Genomic DNA, 19,115 nt, shown 5'->3' with positions numbered 1-19,115 from the left:
GGTATATTTTGAATTGTGTAAATGACAGACTTTCTGATTTTGGGTAACCTCCAATGAGTTCCAGAGTGATTTGTTATTTGTTCTGTGTGACATTACAACTGTTTTACTGGGAGAAATCAAATCTTTCAGAGGGAAACCCTGTAACAAATGGTAAGTGCTGTTTTAATTGGAGTTGCTCCTGTTGAGCTTGTAGCAGTGTGAATTTTAATAACCTGGGTTCCTGCATTTTCCTTTTGGGGTGCTTCCCTGAGCTCCAGGACTGCTGGCATTAAAGCACTTCTGGAATGGTATTTTTTGATTTGTGGGTCCATTTTTGCGGGTAAATTTTGTGGGTAAATTGATGCCAGTGACTCTGAAGCTCCACAATCCCATTCTTGCACATCAGCAATCCGGGGGAAGTGTGTGTGTGGTTATTTTTTTTAAATTTTATTTGGGCTGTAACTACTCCAAATTCTTACTCATCACTGTTTGTTCCAAGTGATCCTGTTGGGAAGCTGCCACTAAATTCCAAATCCAATATTAAAGATCATTGGTCTACAGACTCTTACATATTGGGATCCCATTAGCAATGAGCAGATCAAGGAATTAAGCTGTAATTTCTAATGCATGACAACTCCCAGCGCCTCAAGAGCTCTGCCATTCAATGATTCCCAATTTCGAATTTCAGATATTCCAGAGCACTGATTGTTTTATTAGAGATGAGGAATGGGCAGTGAGTTATGATGGCAGAGATAACAGAGGATGGGCTGGGAGGGAGAAATTCCCAAATTCTGCAGGCGCCCAGCTCCCTGCCAGGCTGCCGTTCTCTGCGGGACCAGCAGAGGGCGCTGTGCACCCAGCAATGGCCCAGGGTTTGTAAAATCTCCTCCTGTTCCTGCATTTCCCTTGTCACCGGCATTCCTGAGCAATGTTTTCACTCCTGGTTATTGGGAGAGAGCCCTCACAGCTCTGTGTGTGTGCTGAGCCAGTGATTATCCGTGTGAAATGTCCGTTCCCAGTGTTTCTGTGTGTGAGTGCTGAGCCTGGTGCAAGTGCTGAGTAGCTACACCCCGGAGTAGGGGCTGCCCCGGGGGTTCAGGGCTGCTCAGGGCAGGGCTGTGGGCCCAGGCTGGGTTTTGGGGTGGGTTCCTGGCTCTGCAGTGCCCCTCTCCTTCACCCACACCCGGGGATCCCTGTGCAGCTCCCCCCGGAGAGAATCTCCTGGGCCTTTAATCCTGTTATTGTAAGCTGGGCTGGAATTAATTTCCCCAAGAAGTGTGCAAAGCCAATTAAGGGGAGCTGGGGAGCCACGTGCTGCTGGGTGTTAACTGCAGCAAACCAGGGGGGTTTGGGCACTTCCCCCCTGCTTCCATCACCCTGGGCTCTGGGGCTTGCGCTGGGATATTGAGATGGGGATATATCCTGTCGTTCCATCAGGCTGAACTGGGATTTTTCCAGCTGCACTCCCAGTGGTTTTTGTCCTCCTGGCAGCCCAGCTCGTGTTTTCCTGGCGGGGCCATGGAGGTTATTAATTTTGTGCCTGTGATAGGTGATCAAGGGCCCTGTCAGGAGAATGGATCTGCGTGTCAGCCCGGGCTGTGATTAACGGGGCACGCAGCGTGGGGACACAACACCAAACGGGCACAGCCAGATGAAATTCCCCTTTCCAGGTGTGCTTCCAGAGGGGATGCTGCTGGCCTGAGGCTTGGCTTGGCCAGCCTGGAATTTCTTGGAGTTTGGGGGATTTTAGGGGTTTGAGGCAGAGGATCAAGCTGTCACATTCCAGATTGCTAATGTGGATCTTTCCCAGCCTGTCCTGGGTGGAATTTCCTGTGGGGTGAACAAGGAGGGATATCTTGGCACAGGGGAGCTCCTGGATTCCCAGTGGGATTTTTATTTTGGCCATTCCAGGTTGATACAGATTCTGTGGCCCAGAATTGCCCATCCCTGAAGCATCCAAAGCCAGGCTGGATAGTGCCTGGAGAACTCTGGGCTCATGGAGGGATGGGGTGATCCCCAAACCCCTGACCCCCAAAGCATTCCGTGGTGTGCAGAAAGGGTTAACGGGGTGTGGGACCGGCACAAACGGCTCCTGGGCACCTCCAGCTGTTCCTGCCCTGCTTTGTTCCAGCCCCTTGCATCCTTCTTCCTCCAAAGGCAGTTGCTATCGATTTTTTCCCTTTTTTTCCCCTCCCTTCCCATTGTTAAGGTTTCCCTTGGTTTTCTCTCCCTTTTGGCTTGAGCACAGCTCCTAAATTTCGGCGAATTCCTTGTTTTCCTCCGGAGCCCCGTGGATGTCATTAACAGAGACATTCCCTGTGCTTCATTAATCCAGGTGCTGTCTCCCAGCTCCTCAGCAAACAGCTCTTGGGAAGGATTAAAACTTCCTTATATTTATTCCCTACAAATGGTAGGGAATTCCCATTTATTCCCTACAAATGGTAGGGAATTGCCTAGGATGCTGGAAATGAACATCTAGGTGAGAGTGGGCTTGATTTGTCAGAATAAGTGACTGCAGGTTCATTGCAATAATTTCTTCCCAGATTTGGGGATTTTACTCCAAATTAAAAAAACCTCCTCTGCTTTTGGAATTCAGAATGCCTGGACTGTGTTAAACTAATAACAAATATTGCACTTTTATGTCCTGTTCATGATTGTGGCTTTGTAATTCCATAGGTGCCATTTTGCTGTATGAAAGTATCCCTTTGGTTTAATGGTGTGTGCTGGTATTCTAAAATTGAAATATCCTGACGCTTAATAGGAAGCTGGATGTGGTGATGGATCCTATATCAAAAAGATGCTTTTATATATATATATATACCATACATCATGGAAAGAACTTATCGTGAAAAAAAAAAACCAATTAAAATTGCAGCCTGTCAATTCAAAGTGAGCAAGAAGCAGAAATCACTAGGTGAACATAGAATTCTTCTATCACTGAGCAAACCAAGCTGGAAATTGCTGGTGACTTTGTTTCCCTGTGAGTTCTTGGGTGCTTTTGAAGGGATATTTTGATTTTTTTGGGGTTTTCTCGAGGTGAACGGAGGTGAATGGAGGTACGAAACCCCCGGTGTTGGCAGGGACGCGTCGATGCCGCGGTGCCGCTGCCACATTGGATATTTAATTTGTGTTTGCAGCCCTGACTGCCCAGCCCTGTCTCTCCCTGCAGGCTGCCTGGCCGGGCTGCCCCAGCCCAAGAAGGTGTCCTCGTCGTACGAGGAGCGGCGCAAGCAGGCCACGGCCATCGTGCTGCTGGGCGTCATCGGCGCCGAGTTCGGCGCCGAGATCGAGCCGCCCAAGCTGCTGACGCGGCCCCGCAGCTCCAGCCAGATCCCCGAGGGCTTTGGCCTCACCAGCGCCGGCGCCAACTACTCCCTGGCCAGGCACACCTGTGAGTGCCCCCGGCATCCCATGGGGGTGGGATCGGTCTGTTTGCCTGGAGAAGGGTGGGATTGGGGAGTGGGAATGGGTTGGGAATGCCTCCAGCATCCCATGGGGATGGGATCGGTCAGTTTGCCTGGAAAAGGGTGGGATTGGGGAGTGGGAATGGGCTGGGAGTGCCCACAGCATGTCCTGGGGATGGGATCGTTCTGTTTGCCTGGAGAAGGGTGGGATTGGGGAGTGGGAACAGGCTGGGAATGCCCACAGCATCCCATTGGGGTGGGTTTGTTCAGTTTGCCTGGAGAAGGGTGGGATTGGGGAGTGGGAATGGGCTGGGAGCGCCCCCAGCATCCCATGGGGATGGGATCGTTGTACAAAAAAAAACCCAAGTGATTTTCAATTTATCTTGGTTTGATACCCGAGACAAGATGTGGAGTAAAAATAAAAGACTAAAACTCCACTGAGCAGAAAGGGAGGAAGGGATATGGAATCTTAACCCAGCTCTCCAAATTTCTGTCTCTCTGTGAATGATCAGGGGAAAAAAAATCATCTAGAAAGGGTCACAATCAAGTTAAATCCTATTCTGGGAGTCCATCATTTGGATTTAGTTGGATCTTGATCAGAGTTCTCAGTGGCTTGTTCCTGCCTGGGCTATTGATTTTCCCCAGCAAATAATTTCATTTTTTAAAATCCATTGGCAAACTGGGGATAACAAGGCTGCCTGCAGCCGTGTGCTCACGGAGATTCCAGGGCAAGGAAGGACATTTTGGGAACCCAGGGGCTGCTGTGCACTGGCACAAGGTGATAAATTGGAGCATTTGGGCACATGTGGGTTAATGAAGTGACGTGAGGAGTGAATGTGCCAGTGCAGATGAGTGGGAATGGCATCATGCCCTGGCAGTTGTGCCCAGCTGTGCTTTGGTGAGTGGGCACTGGGCATGCACACCACGGGTGCTGAGCTGTTGCAGGGCTAATTACCTCGTCCGCCCCACTCTAATGTGACACGTTTATTGCCCTAACGAACAACTCATTAGCGCCGGGATGCTTTTGTCAATATTCATTCCTTGGCTCAGGCTGGGCAGAGCTTTAAACAAAGATGTCCTGCCTGGCACCACCTTTGGCTCAGGGCTGCTGCTGGGTGCTGAGGGGACAGGGCAGGGTTTAGTGCAGGAGGCACCTTCTGAATAAGGTGCTGGTTTGGAGGCAGGAAAGCAGCCTGGTGGTGTGAAAAGAAGGAATTTTGAGGCTGTTTCACATGGATCAGGATTGGTTGGTGTGAGTTAACCACAGAAGCTCTGTTGGGTTTCCCCGTCCTGAAACCAGGAGGCTTGTTTAATAAACAAACCAAGCCACTTGTTGAGGACAGTCCAAGCAAAGCCTGATAAAATCAGCAATTATCTTTACCACAAGAAGCACTATTGAAGGGTAATAAATAATGATGGAGAGATAATGCTAAATTATCAGCCAGCACTGCCCTCCTCCATTTATGTGTAAGTAAAAGCGGGGCTGTTAAATGAAGTAGGAATATTTCCAAAATGTGCAGGACCTGGATCAAGATTCAGGATTCCATTTCTGGTTTTCCCCTCAAAATGCATTTCCTGTGATTCCTTAGGTAGTGACAGTGCTCCCAATGCATTTGCATGCAGTGTTTGAGGGTGGCACGGCTGCCCACGGGTGGGTTGGGGCAGGGTGCGGGCACCGTGCCCACGGCGGGTCCGGCCCCCACAGCCCCCCACAGCCCCCACAGCCCCCACAGCCCTGGCATCGCCCGCAGGCAAGGCGCTGACGTTCCTGCTGCTGCAGCCGGCCAGCGCGCGGCTCCCGGCGCACAGCACCATCCGCCGCACCGCCATCGACCTCATCGGCCGCGGCTTCACCGTCTGGGAGCCCTACATGGACGTGTCGGCCGTGCTCATGGGGCTGCTCGAGCTCTGCGCCGACGCCGAGAAGCAGCTGGCCAAGTGGGTACCGTGGGTACCGTGCCAGCCCTGCCGGGGGCTGGTACCGTGCCAACCCCGGGGGCACGTTGGAGAGGGGTTGGTGGGGAGGACCCATGGCTTTCCCATCCCTGAAGTGTCCAAAGCCAGGCTGGACAAAGTTTGCATCCTTAAGGTTCCTTTCAACCCAGATCATGCCCCAGGTTCCGTGAAATGTTTGTTGACAAACACAGAATTTAAATGGCACCTGCAAGGCTGCACCAATCCCAGAAATGTGTTTCCACATCGCTCAGTCTCGAGGGTTCTGACACTGTTCTAAGCCCGTTTTATGTAAGTTTGGATTTCCTCGGCATACAATGAGCAGATCCTTGTCCTGTGTTGGCAGGAGGAATATGGACAAATTGGATTACCATTGTTTTTTGTGTGAATTCCAGCGATGCCGTGTGGTGTGACAGGAGGCACCGGCACCTTGTCCCTTCCCAAAGCCCTGTTTCATGTAAATCCCAGCTCCAGGATCCCAGTGCCCTCAGCTCTGGAGCGAGTCCTTGTGCTGCTGTGATTCCACCCTTAGCTGTCAGGAAGATTAGTCTGGCTCTCCCTCCAAAGAGCAGGGAATAAATGAAGGGATCAGCGTGGAGCCTTGAGGAGCCCGCCGCAATTTTCCTCATGATAAATTGCATAATAAGCGCGAAAGCGTTTGCTTATTAATCCATAACAAGATTTAGATTGAAAATGGCCTGTTCGGTTGCTGACAGAGCCAGGATGGAGGGAGATGGAAAGAAATGGAGCAACAATGTGTGCCGGGGTTAAGTGTGGAGCTCACCCTGGCGGAGCCCCGCTGAGCTCCCGCTTTGTGCCGGATTTGCCGCGGACACAATAACGGCGCGCAGCTGCCGCCGCCTCTCCCGGAGGTTTTATTAAAGAGCTTTCATGTCAAGCTTCTGCTTTTAGGTAGAAAAGAAGGAATCACATTTATTGACCAGCGAAACGAGTGGGGTTCTTTTTTCCCTGCTGAATCGAGGGAGTATCCGAGCTGTTAGGCAAAACTCAGGTGCTCGGAGCTCCCTCGCCTGCCCAGCTCGCCCTGGCTCGCGGAGGCGACGCTGTGCCAGGGAAACTGCTCAGCTCTGGGGATAGAGAGTGTTCTCCCAGCGTTCTGGGCCTCTGGGGTGATGACAGGAACCATTTGTTTGTGCTTTCTGGGTTAAGCTGTGTTTCACACACATCCCGCTTGTCCAGGTTGCTCCAGTCCCAGCCAGCCTGGCCCGGGACCATTGCAGGTTCCCTGGGCTGTTCTCTGGTGGGAGCAGCCAGATTTGCTGGCTTGCCAAAGCCAAAGGTTTGCTGGCTTTGGCTTTGGCAGCCCCTCCACAAGTTAACTGGGATAATCCTTCCCTGGTTTATCCCTTTGTCATGGGACACCTCATGGACAGGAGTTTGGAAGTTGCATTCACTTGTGGTTTCCCAAGGAAAGGCCAATGGGGACATCACCTTTTAGTTTCACATTTGGGAATTCTAATCTGCACATTAGGAAATGAGAATAAACTGGTTGGGATTATAAATTCCTGCTATTCTCTCCCCCAAAAAAACCAGCCAGAGAGCACAGGGAAGAAGGAGGAACCCCTTCCACAGGTTATCCAGAAAAATAAGAGGCTGCCCCATGCCTGGAAGTGTTCAAGGCTGGGATGGACATGGCTGGGAGCACCCTGGGGTAGTGGAATAGGTGATCCTTAAAACCCCTTTCCAACCCAAACTGGCTGTGATTCCATGCCCCTACATTTTGGGGAATTTTTGGATAATGTGCAGGGTGCATAGAAATTTTATTTTGGCAGTTACTGGGTACTTAGCACCTTATTGCTTTTTGCTTTTATCTTGTCACAGCCAGTAAAAGCCTTGAATTAAGGAGAATTACTCTGGCCAGGGGATTTTTCAGGCTGTGTTTAAAATACTGTAAAAGACCAAACCATAAATCCTCGGGAAGACGCCGTGGGCCTCCGTGGGGTGATATGTATTCAGCACATACAGATAATTTGTTAACAAGGCCTTTTGCCCACTTTGGACAGATGCACTTACTGTTTTCAATCTTCATGGTTAATTATTCGATTTGGGGTTGATGCTGGAACACCCTGACTCCTAATCACCGCTCTTTGTTGGGAGTCCATTATACTGGAACTGCCGGAGTGCTCCCGGTGACCTTGAACTGACATTATAAGCTGGTTCTAATCTTTCCACTCTATATTTCTTCCCTTTGTGCCTGCCTTTGTGCGGCTGCTGCCGCTTAGCATCACAATGGGGCTGCCCCTGAGCCCCGCGGCCGACTCGGCGCGCTCGGCCCGCCACGCGCTGTCGCTGATCGCCACCGCCCGCCCGCCCGCCTTCATCACCACCATCGCCAAGGAGGTGAGCGGGGCTGGGGCTGGGGTGGGCACCGTGGGCAGGATGGGGCTGGGGCTGGGGTGGGCACTGTGGGCAGGATGGGGCTGGGGCTGGGGTGGGCACCGTGGGCAGGACGGGGCTGGGGGCTCTGCTGGGATGGGCACCGTGGGCAGGACGGGGCTGGGGCTCTGCTGGGATGGGCACCATGGGCAGGACGGGGCTGGCAGCTCAGTGTGCACCGGCACCAGGCACCGGCCCAGGCTGCGGTCAAGGGCGCACACAGGGCTTGGGGGGCACACGGAGCCGGTGCCCGGTGCCAGCGGTGTCCCTGGTGCCCAGGTGCACCGGCACACGGCGCTGGCGGCCAACACGCAGTCGCAGCAGAACATCCACACCAGCACGCTGGCCCGCGCCAAGGGCGAGATCCTGCGCGTCATCGAGATCCTCATCGACAAGATGCCCTCCGACGTGGTGGACCTGCTGGTGGAGGTGAGGCCCCGGCTCCACCCCAGGCGCTGCTTGCCCTGTGCGCTTCGGGACTAGAAAGGATCTGTTCTGTGTTTCACAAATTTTACATTGCTGGGGAAAATATCCCAAGCTAAAGCAGCTCAAAGCCAGGCCGGACACAGCTTGGGGGAGATGACCCTGAGATCTCAGCTGATGGTAGTTTTTGTTTGCAAGGTGATGGACATCATCATGTACTGCCTGGAGGGGTCTTTGGTTAAGAAGAAGGGTCTACAGGAATGTTTCCCAGCCATCTGCAGGTGAGCCCTTCCTACGGGAATACTATGAAATAGATTATAGGATCACCAGCTGGATATATTTCTAATTAAGAGTGGAACGGTCTTTTAGGTGACACAACAAAGGGTAAAAGGTGATTTATAAAATGGGAGCATTTCCAGTATCTTTAAAGATGAATAAATATCCCAGTCATCCTCTTAAACTGGTCCAGCCCATAAATTCTAATAATCACCTGTCAGCCGTTACATTTTAATTTAATAACCTATTAAAATATGGAATACTTTCACAGAAAGAACAATTATCCCATTGCCAGGCTGGATCCTGATGGAATGATCTTCCTCCTTCCTGATGCTTTAAGTGGCTTTCCTTAAAACATAAAGGGAAGGATAAATGGGAATGAGTGCCCAATCTCCCTATTGCTGTGCATATTTATAGCCACCCAGTATTTCAAATTCTCTGCTAATATTTCCTGCTTATAGCCAGTGTAAAAATGATGCAGCACCCAGCGATGGAGGGAAATTGCTGCAGGCCACAGCAGGTGGGGGGATCTCTGCAGAGATTCCAGGGAAGCACTGTTTTCCCTGCACAAAAACCAGGGATTCTCTTCCTTCTCTTCTGTTCTTTCTTGATTTCCCCCGTGTTTCATCCTGCCTTCCTTGCCAGCTGCCATCCTCTCACACATAGCAGTTGCTATGGCACTGGGAATCCCCAGGAACCAGCAGAGAGGTCTGAAAGGTGGGTTGTTTGAAGCCCTAAATATGCTTAATACCATTTTTGAGACTGATTTCAGGTATTTCTGGTGCATTTTGGTAGAGGGAAATTTAGCTGCAAAATTGCAGCATAATTCGGGATGCAGCTGGCACTTCCACAGGTCTGCTCTCCTGTGATAAGGCACAGTGATATCCCCAAGGATTTGCAATTAGGATTTAGTGTCTCTTGGGTTTCCAAGTGCTGAAATTCCTTGGATTTTGCAGCTGCTGGAATTCCAATAAATGCCCCGGGGTCACACTGGGTGTTCAGGACTATTGCAGCCTTTACCCCAAGGGTGTCACTGGAGTCCTTTTCCTTTATGCCCATCAGAAACGGATGAGTTTGCTTATTTCTCCTTCCACTTCCTTTCCTTTCTGTGTGACTTTGATGGGAAATGCCCTCAGTCACACAGGGTTACACTGTGTGGGTACACCCATGGCCATCAGGGAGCTGGTGGTTATCCCATAGATTATTCCCAAATAAACAAATCAATCTGAGGGATAAATCTGCTCAGGTTCCATGGTTACATCAGCTGGTTCTGTGCAATGCCAGGTGTTCCACTGGCAGCGAGTGGATCTTTAAATAATCTCTCAGTTCCAGCCATTAGTGAGTGCCAGATGAGTGTGATGTGCCAGTCCCAGCCCAGTGGCACCAGATGAGTGTGACGTGCCAGTCCCACCCCAGTGGCACCAGATGAGAGTGACGTGCCAGCCCCAGCCCAGTGGCACCAGATGAGTGTGCCAGCCCAGCCCAGTGGCACCAGATGAGAGTGATGTGCCAGTCCCAGCCCAGTGGCACCAGATGAGTGTGGTGTGCCAGTCCCACCCCGCTGGCACCCAGATGAGTGTGAGGTGCCAGCCCCAGCCCAGTGGCACCAGATGAGTGTGAGGTGCCAGCCCCAGCCCAGTGGCACCCAGATGAGTGTGAGGTGCCAGCCCCAGCCCAGTGGCACCAGATGAGTGTGACGTGCCAGTCCCAGCCCAGTGGCACCAGATGAGTGTGCCGTGCCAGCCCCAGCGCAGTGGCACCAGATGAGTGTGAGGTGCCAGCCCAGCCCGGTGGCACCAGATGAGTGTGAGGTGCCAGCCCCACCCCGCTGGCACCCAGATGAGTGTGATGTGCCAGCCCCAGCGCAGTGGCACCAGATGAGTGTGAGGTGCCAGCCCCACCCCGGTGGCACCAGATGAGTGTGCCAGCCCCAGCTCCCTGTGCCATTGTCCCCCCAGGTTCTACATGGTGAGTTACTACGAGCGCAGCCACCGCATCGCCGTGGGCGCCCGTCACGGCTCCGTGGCGCTCTACGACATCCGCACGGGCAAGTGCCAGGTGAGAGCGGCTGGGGTAACCAGGACGGGTCCTTTTCAGGGTTAGTTACTGTTCATGAGGTACAAAATATGGCCAGATGGATTACTGTGGGGTAGCACCATCTACTGGATGCACATTCCTGCTTCCAAATCTGATTTTATATATAGTTTCTCACAACTGCACACTTTTCTGGCTGCTCAAAAACATGGAAAAACTTGAGAAAGCTGTGGCATTGGAGAAAAGCTCAGGGTTTTAATTTCCATTCCTGTGAGGGGGTTTTGGATCCTGAAAAGCATGTTGGGTTTGGTTTTTTTTCCCCCTCCAGGTAATTTTAATTTTTTGAGAAAGGTGGTTGTAGGAACTGACTGAGAAATTACTTGGAATGATCAATAGGATGATGGATACCAAAAACCCCCCTTATTAACAAAAAATAAACCAGCATTTATCTAGGATGGGGTTTCCCCTCAGTAAAATTTACTGTGTTAGTAGACTGTATTATGACTATTCCAAATGCAAACACTGAGTCTATTTTTCCATAACTCCATATCCAAGCAGGTTCTTTCTCCTCCTCCCCCAGTGAAATGAGTTTGTGACCCCTCCCAGGGTGCTGCTGCTGGCTCCATGGGGTGTTTGGGGCTGGCAGTGCCCTTCCCATGGCCATCGATCTGCCCTTCAGCTGCTGGCAGCTCCCAGAGCTCCCAGGGCTGGCTGTTGATTATTCATTCCCACAGCAGCTCGCAGGGTATTGACCCAGAGCCGCTCGCTGCGATGGCTCTGCTCCCTCACCCATCTCCGTGGGGCTCCTGATAAACTGCCTGGGAGCTCCTGGGAGCCTCAGCCAGCTTCTCCCTCTGGGAGCCAGCCCATCCTCAGCAGGGCATTTCCCTCTGGGAGCAGCCCATCCTCAGCCAGGGCATCATGGAGGATCCATGCCCTGCACTCAGGTGCTGTCCCACACAGCAGCAGCAGCCACCTCACATGTTCCCCCTCTATATTCCTCCTCATATTCCTCCTCTATATTCCTCCTCATATTCCCCCTCATATTTCCCCTCACACATTCCCCCTCCGTCTTCCCTTTCACACATTCCTGCTCAATATTCCCCCTCACATATTCCTCCTCCATTTTCCCCCTCACACAATCCTGCTCCATATTCCCCCTCACACCTTCCTGCTCCATATTCCCCCTCACTCATTCCCCCTCACATATTCCCCCTCCATATTCCCCCTCACACAATCCCGCTCCATATTCCCCCTCACTCATTCCTCTTCCATATTCCTGCTCCATATTCCTCCTCACACAATCCCCCTCACATATTCTCCCTCCATATTCCTACCTACATGTTCCCCCTCACACATTCCTGCTCAGTATTCCCCCTCACATATTCCCCTTCCATATTTCCCCTCACATATTCCCCTTCCATATTCCCCCTCACATATTCCCCCTCCATATTCCCCCTCACACAATCCCGCTCCATATTCCCCCTCACACATTCCCCCTCACATACTCCCCCTCCATATTCCCCCTCACACAATCCCGCTCCATATTCCCCCTCACTCATTCCCCCTCACATATTCCCCCTCACATATTCCCCCTCACACATTCCCCCTCACATATTCCTGCTCCATATTCCCCCTCACACAATCCCACTCCATATTCCCCCTCACTCATTCCTCCTCCATGTTCCTCCTCCCACATTCCCCCACAGAGATTTCAGGGATCCCATTCTGAAGCTCCAGATTCCCCCCAGACGAACTCCATGTTAATTTTGGGAGTAAGCAGCAGCAGTATTTGCTGTGGGCTCCATGCTTTCCCAGCGAGAGCAGCAGTGGGTTTGTGGCAGGTTCTTTGAGCTCCTGAAATGCCTGCACAGAGGGGAGGTCAGGCTGAGATGAGATCTGGGATTTGATAAAGATAATTGATGCTGCACAGGGAATTGGAAAGCAGTGCCGAGAGCAGCAGCTCCACCTGGAAATGTGCCCTTTGTTTGCCCAGCTCGGAACCCCACGGCCACAGCACACGGGATTAAACACCAATGGCAAATTCTATTCCAAAATAAACCCCTTGGATTAATAATTACAGCTATAATGCATCTTCAACAATACTAAAAGGATTAGGCAGCAGGATTAAGGTATCGTTGAGCACAAGCTCTGTTTGCCCACTTAAACACTAAAATAATACTAAATTCCAACCAAATTATTAATATTTTGTATAAGATTCCTAATTATTAACACACAGCCAAAAATCCTGCACTTAAAGGTGCAGTAACACAGGAAATACTGATGCCATAAGTACTATTTTATATCAAATTAAACACTAAAATGAGGCTGGAGAGAGAGATTGCAGGTAACTGAATTTTAGGAAACCTGATAGTTGCTTTTGGGATGATGGGAAAATATTCATATTTTCCCAGGCAAATTCTTGCTGAGTACCAGAGTCTGGCCCAAAATCCCCCAATTAATTCCTCAGTACAAGTTCTTTAATTATCTTCTTTTCCTTTACGACCATATTTGGGTCTATAAGGAGAGACCTCTGAAATATTCCATTTTTATCGATTAAATCTTGGGATTCATCATAAATATTTAGAGCTGCATTTCAGAAATACATGTAATTTTTGTACCTAAAACCTGGGTCATTTGCACTGGAAGATTAAAGAGAAACATAAGTTATTTTGGGTTTATTTCAAAGCAAAAACTACTTTTAAGCCTGGGCTGGAATCAATACTGTTTGGTCCTGGGTCCTTCCAGAATTAAAACCCCAGCAATCCGAGCATTAATTGGATTGTGCAGGGCTGATTTTATTTCAGTCCTGGATGCCTTGGCAAAGTTTGATTTATGTGGAAGGCAGAAAAGGATTTAATATTCCATTTGGAATGAATTGTGGCTTGGCTTAATTAATTACAGGGTAAAAGATGCTGTTCTTGAAAACAGTGCTTTAAAGGTGTTTGTGCTGCATCTCCAGGCAAACCAGGTCATGGAAAGCACCTCCTGAAATTTCAGAGAAAAGGGAATTCCTGAGTGTAACCTCAATTGGATAAAGGCCTTTTCTAAACATAGAAACAACAGAGGAAGGGACTTTCATTGATTTATTTATGAAATCAAATTAATAAAGGTGCTGAAACCGGTGTGGGTTCATAGAGATTTCCCTTACACTGGTTCAAAACCAGGGATTTCTTTTGAAAGGCTTGGTGGGGCCATTTTGCATGTATGACTGTAAATGGATCAGAGTGGGTTTTTACATCACTTCGGTGGCACAGAGCGGTTCAGTGCAGACTGTCCCGAGCCCTGGGTTTGGAGCTGGGTCTCTGGGATGGCTGCAGGGGGTGCAGGAGGCTCCCAGGAGCGTTCCCTTCCCATTCACACCCTGCAGAGGGAAGCTGGAAGCAGCTGCTTCACTTCCTGGTGGAAAACACGAGCCAAGAGCACAAAAATCCTGCCTGGGAAGGATTAGCATCAATTAGAGAAGCACTTCCTTTAAATAACAAAGCAGCTGCATTCCCTGAAGGATTTGTACTTCTTGGAACGAGTTCCAGGAGTAAAAAGAGCAACAAGTGTGCTGCTCCTATTGATTTCTACCTTTGTCTCACCAAAACATATTTTATTGACAAGTGCTCCGTGCTTGTTAAGTGCTAAAGAGTGGGATGGGGCTAAACTAATTAACTGTGGGGATCCCATTAAAGAGAGAGATCTGGGGTTCACTCCCCTTTTCCACCAGGAATAAATGAATATCTTAATGGATTGTTAATTTATCAGGCTCATTCCAGGTGCACACCCCGAGCAGGGCTTTTAATAACCCGGGCCTGGGCATGGGAGCCCTGCTAATGGGGTTTGCTAGTGCTGATCCAGGAGGGAAGGGGATGTTCCATGTGGATATCACCTTGGATTTGATGCACACTTGGGCTTTTGGATGCTGTTTGGGGTTACTGCTGTGGGAGAGGAGCTCTGGGGAGCATTTCCGTGGGGGGCTGTTGTTGCCAGCTCGTGGCTGCCCCTCATTGCCACGCTGTGCCCTGTTCCCAGACCATCCACGGCCACAAGGGACCCATCACTGCCGTGGCCTTCGCCCCCGACGGCCGCTACCTGGCCACCTACTCCAACTCGGACAGCCACCTCTGCTTCTGGCAGGTGAGCACACCTGGGGCTGTCCCTGCTGTGCGGGCGGTTCCAGCAGGGCAAACATGCCCGGGGAGGGAGGGAGGGCACGGCGGGGCTGGGCTTGGAGCAGCCTGATGCTTGAAATCCCTCCCAGCCCAGACACAAGGGGTTAAACAGCCTGTGTGCCGTTCTCAAGTGTGACCTCGTGCGCCGGTGATTTTTCCCTTCCGTGTCCTGTTTGGCACGATTATTAATGCAGGAAAATCAGGCACATTAGTCATCCTAAAAGGGTTATTACTCAGGATGATTTAAATTGTGAAAATGTCACACGCGGGGCTCGCCCGCTGCTGGCCGGGATGCCGTGATTTACACCCTGACACGGGCACTGCTGGGGGTTCAGGGCAGTGAAACACCCCGGGGTTTGCGGGGCACAGAAATGCTGCCATGCTTGTGGGGGCACGGAGAGTTTGGAGCTGGCACCGGCAGTGCAAACCCAGCTGCTCCCTGGAGGTGTGCAAGGTTAGGCAGGGCTTGGAGAGCCGAGTGGGGATGGCAGGGTGGGCTCTGAGGTGCCTTCCCTCCAAGGCAGCCCCTGATGCCCAGCGCAGCGCTTGCTGTGCCGCACGGGCAGCGCCACAGCCCGGCGCTGGTGCCCTCTGTGCCGTGGGCATCGGTGCCCTCAGAGGGGAGCTGAGCCGGGCTGTGTCCCCAGATGAACACGTCCCTGCTGGGCAGCATCGGCATGCTGAACTCGGCGCCCCAGCTGCGCTGCGTCAAGACGTACCAGGTGCCGCCGGTGCAGCCGGCCTCGCCCGGCTCGCACACCGCGCTGCGCCTGGCCCGCCTCATCTGGACCTCCAACCGCAACATCATCCTCATGGCCCACGACGGCAGGGAGCACCGCTTCATGGTCTAGGTGAGCGTGGGCACAGGGCACGGCTGAACGGTCCGAGTCAGCCTGCCTGGGCACCGGGAGCGGTGCCAGAGCTGTGCCAGGGAGCAGCGGCACCTGGGAAGGGCTTGCCAGGGTCTGAGGGGATCAGCCAGGGAGTGAGTGAGGGGCTCAGCCGGGTTATGAGGGGATCAGCCAGGGAGTGAGTGAGGGGCTCAGCCGGGATATGAGGGGATAAGCCGGGATCTGAGGGACCCCTGCCCAGAATCTGAGGGATCCTTGCCCAGACCTGAGGGATCCCTGCCCATATCTGAGGGATCCCTGCCCAGATCTGAGGGAGGCCTGCCCCAGATCTGAGGGATCCCTGCCCAGATCTGAGGGATCCTTGCCCATATCTGAGGGATTCCTCTCCAGATCTGAGGGAGGCCTGCCCATATCTGAGGGATTCCTCCCCACATCTGAGGGATTCCTCCCCAGATCTGAGGGATCCCTGCCCAGACCTGAGGGATCCCTGCCCAGACCTGAGGGACCCCTGCCCATATCTGAGGGATCCCTGCCCTGGTCTGAGGGATTCCTGCCCGGATCTGAGGGATCCCTGCCCAGACCTGAGGGATCCCTGCCCAAACCTGAGGGGCTGAGCCCACCCTTGCCGGCCGGCCGGTGGCACTGAGAGCCTTTCGGTGCCCCCAGCAGGAGGAGGGCGCGGGGGCAGAGCAGGATCGGGATCGGGATGGGGATGAGGAGCAGCTCCTCCCGAAGGCGGCTGAGCCCGGCCCCGCGGCGCTGGATGTCACCCGACCCCGTTTCCCCGCGCAGAATGTCAGTGTTTACCGCAAAGGCTCGTGTTTACATGGACGTGCTGCCCCGGAGCCAGGCATTGGCGGGAACGGGGCTGCGATGTGCTGATCCCAAGGCTCCTTCCTCAGGGGATTGCAAGTGCTGCTGTGCCCAGGCCGGAGGAAAAATGGTAGTCCGCGTGTAAATAAATAATTTTAAAATCCTGTTCAATGGCAGGCTTGGAAAAAAAGCAGTATTTATATAGAAAGGTGGTTTTTGCCACCAGTGCAGGTATTTATTTAAATAAAGGACAAAGGGGGCCATTTTGAATGGAAAAATTATCAAAATTATGGAAAAAATGAATTATTGACTGGATGTACTGAAATATTTCCTTCAGTAGGAATACTCCTGTGTGACACTCGCTGTGACTGTGTTTCCTTCTTACATATCTGATTCTGTGGAATATTTTGTGTGAAATTTTCTGTTTACTGCTCATGGGAAAGAGAAGATATCTCTGTAACCCTTTTATTTCAGTATCTCTGTTTGTGCAGCTTTTCCTTGGCTGCAGAGCTCGCACCTGAGGCTGGCACTACCTGCTAAGCTAAACATGGTACTTGTTCCCAAAAATGCAGGAATTCATTTGTCACATGGCTCCCAAAGAGGAAGCGAATGCGTTTTATTCCGCCTCGGGTGGTCGGTGTGGGATTTGCAGCTCCATATCTGTGTGCTCGGAGCGGAGCAGGGCTGAGCCCAGCTGCTGTGCCAGGGCTGTGCCCGTCCCCGCTGCCAGCTTTGCGTGTCCTTGGCACTGCTTGGTCCCTGTGTGCGTGTGCAGCTGTCCCTGCATGGGGGGATGGAGAGCCCTGGGGCGGCCCCAGTGTCTGCTTCTCCACCCTCCCTGCCCTCCGTGCGTTGACATTCCCGGTGGAAATATGCTCGTGGAATAAAACCCCACTGAAACGTGTTGGCTTGCCTGGCTGTCAGTGATCTCCTGCTGCTGGTGCATCAGGAATCTCAATTTCCCCCATTTCCTTTGGAGGGAGTGAGAGCAGGATCCTGCTCTGCAATGGGTTGGGTTGGGAGGATATTAAGAAATGCTGTAGGAAACTTCACCAGCATTAATACTTTTGTCTGAAGAACAACAACAAAAAATCTGGAGGGAGCCTCCGGTGTGATAAATTGACACTCGGTCCAGCGGTTGCCTGGAGCGCGCTTTGAAGCGGGAGAGGCTCCTGGGGAACTTCCCCCTCTCTCTGATGTCTGAAAATTAAAAATTAATCCGCTATGAAAAATTAAAAGGTGAAACTTTCTGCTCTTTCAGCAGCAGAGCTTTTGGAATGCTGATGTGGGGCTTGGAGTGGAGGCTGAGTGACATCTCCGGGAACATCACCGTGGGCTGGCGCATTCTAATATCAGATTTTAATTGATTTTTGTAAATTGGAAACCTGTTTGCGAGGACTGGAGATGCCTAAAAAGGGGTAAATATTTATTTATTGATGTAAATAACCTTAAACAGGCATTTACTCACTCCTGCAGAGCTACTCACAGCTTACAACACAGTGAAAGGAGACCGATGCTTCCAGCTTGGAAGCCGGTGAGGATGCCGGCTGAAACGGAGGCAGAGCCCCCGTGCAGTGTGTGCCTGCAGCCAGGGATGCGGCCGAGCCGAAAGCGCCGTGTCCCAGCCCCGCTGCCAGGGAGCCGTGGGGAGAGCAGAGATGAGCTCCCATCAAGTGCACTGGCTTGGAAAATGGGGAAGGGTTAGGGTCAGGCGCACACGGTCCCGGGGGAAGCGCTGCCGGGGGAAATGGGAAGAGCTGCAGCCGCCTCTGCTGTGATTGCTCCTTTCAGAGTCAATTTGCTGTGGCTTCAGTTGTCCAGAGCCATCACCTGCTCCTGGCTGTGCTGTGGGAGGGGGGTACAGAACCCTGGAGTCCTGGAGTGGTTTGGGCTGGGAGGGCCCTGAAAGCTCAGCCAGCTCCAGCCCTGCCACGGCAGGGACACAGCTCAGGACAGCAGCTCCCTAAAGGAATTCTGTCAGACACACGGTGGGCACACTGGGAAGGAGGATAAATGGGACTCATGGACTCAGAACCACACACTGCACTTCTGGGATACAGGGAATCCTCTGTGCCTGGGGCCTGACCCGTGGCATGTGGGTTCCAGCTCAGAGGGATTAAACCATAAAGAGATAAAACACTTTTTTCTCCCAAACTGGAGGTTTGGATAGTTCACTGCTCCTGAACATGGGAGCTGGAAATGGTCACCCTCCATCTACACCAGTGGCACCCAGGGAGCCACTGCTGTGGGCACAGGGAGCCCTGGCAGGCTGGAATGGCTGGAATGGCTGGAATGCCGTGCCCTGCCGGGAAGGTGCCCAGGGAGCCCTGGCAGGCTGGAATGGCTGGAATGCCGTGCCCAGGGAGCCCTGGCAGGCTGGAATGGCTGGGGAAGGTGCCCAGGGAGCCCTGGCAGGCTGGAATGGCTGGAATGCCGTGCCCAGGGAGCCCTGGCAGGCTGGAATGGCTGGGGAAGGTGCCCAGGGAGCCCTGGCAGGCTGGAATGGCTGGAATGCCATGCCCTGCTGGGAAGGTGCCCAGGGAGCCCTGGCAGGCTGGAATGGCTGGAATGGCTGGAATGCCGTGCCCTGCTGGGAAGGTGCCCAGGGAGCCCCCCCCCCAGCTGCTCCTCGGAGCATCTTGTCCAACTCTGCTAAAGGATTTAAACACCCGTTGGAATTAATCTGCTGGATAAAACCTTTTCTTCATAGTCTTCATTAATCACCCGTCCTTGCCGTAGATCCTCGCAGGAAAATAGATTTTTAAACCTGTCAGCTGTGGTTTTGTGGGATTCGTTTCGTGCCTGCTCTGTCTGTTCTCCTGCAC

General features: G+C 52.3%; 1 protein-coding gene across 5 annotated transcripts in view; it reads left to right on the top strand.

Moving 5' to 3' along the window:
• LOC102075488 (WD repeat-containing protein 7) overlaps nt 1-17,194 on the top strand; it is a 36,150-nt gene extending 18,956 nt beyond the window's left edge. For 3 of the 5 annotated variants that reach the window (XM_074533724.1, XM_074533720.1, XM_074533723.1), the window contains 9 exons: nt 3,149-3,370; nt 5,135-5,321; nt 7,580-7,697; nt 8,013-8,162; nt 8,355-8,437; nt 10,391-10,490; nt 14,487-14,591; nt 15,274-15,477; nt 16,144-17,194. In XM_074533724.1, the coding sequence (XP_074389825.1) occupies nt 3,149-3,370; nt 5,135-5,321; nt 7,580-7,697; nt 8,013-8,162; nt 8,355-8,437; nt 10,391-10,490; nt 14,487-14,591; nt 15,274-15,477 (1,169 nt within the window). In that variant the 3' untranslated portion in view covers nt 16,144-17,194. The remainder of the gene's footprint in view (nt 1-3,148; nt 3,371-5,134; nt 5,322-7,579; nt 7,698-8,012; nt 8,163-8,354; nt 8,438-10,390; nt 10,491-14,486; nt 14,592-15,273; nt 15,478-16,143) is intronic. The other 2 variants (XM_074533722.1, XM_074533721.1) reach the window with 2 other exon arrangements.
• Nucleotides 17,195-19,115: the final 1,921 nt, after the last annotated feature.

Source organism: Zonotrichia albicollis, chromosome Z, assembly GCF_047830755.1.
Source record: "Zonotrichia albicollis isolate bZonAlb1 chromosome Z, bZonAlb1.hap1, whole genome shotgun sequence".
NCBI classification, from domain to species: Eukaryota; Metazoa; Chordata; class Aves; order Passeriformes; family Passerellidae; genus Zonotrichia; species Zonotrichia albicollis.
Note: the sequence above shows the minus strand (reverse complement) of the source record. Positions and strands in the feature narration are given on the sequence as shown.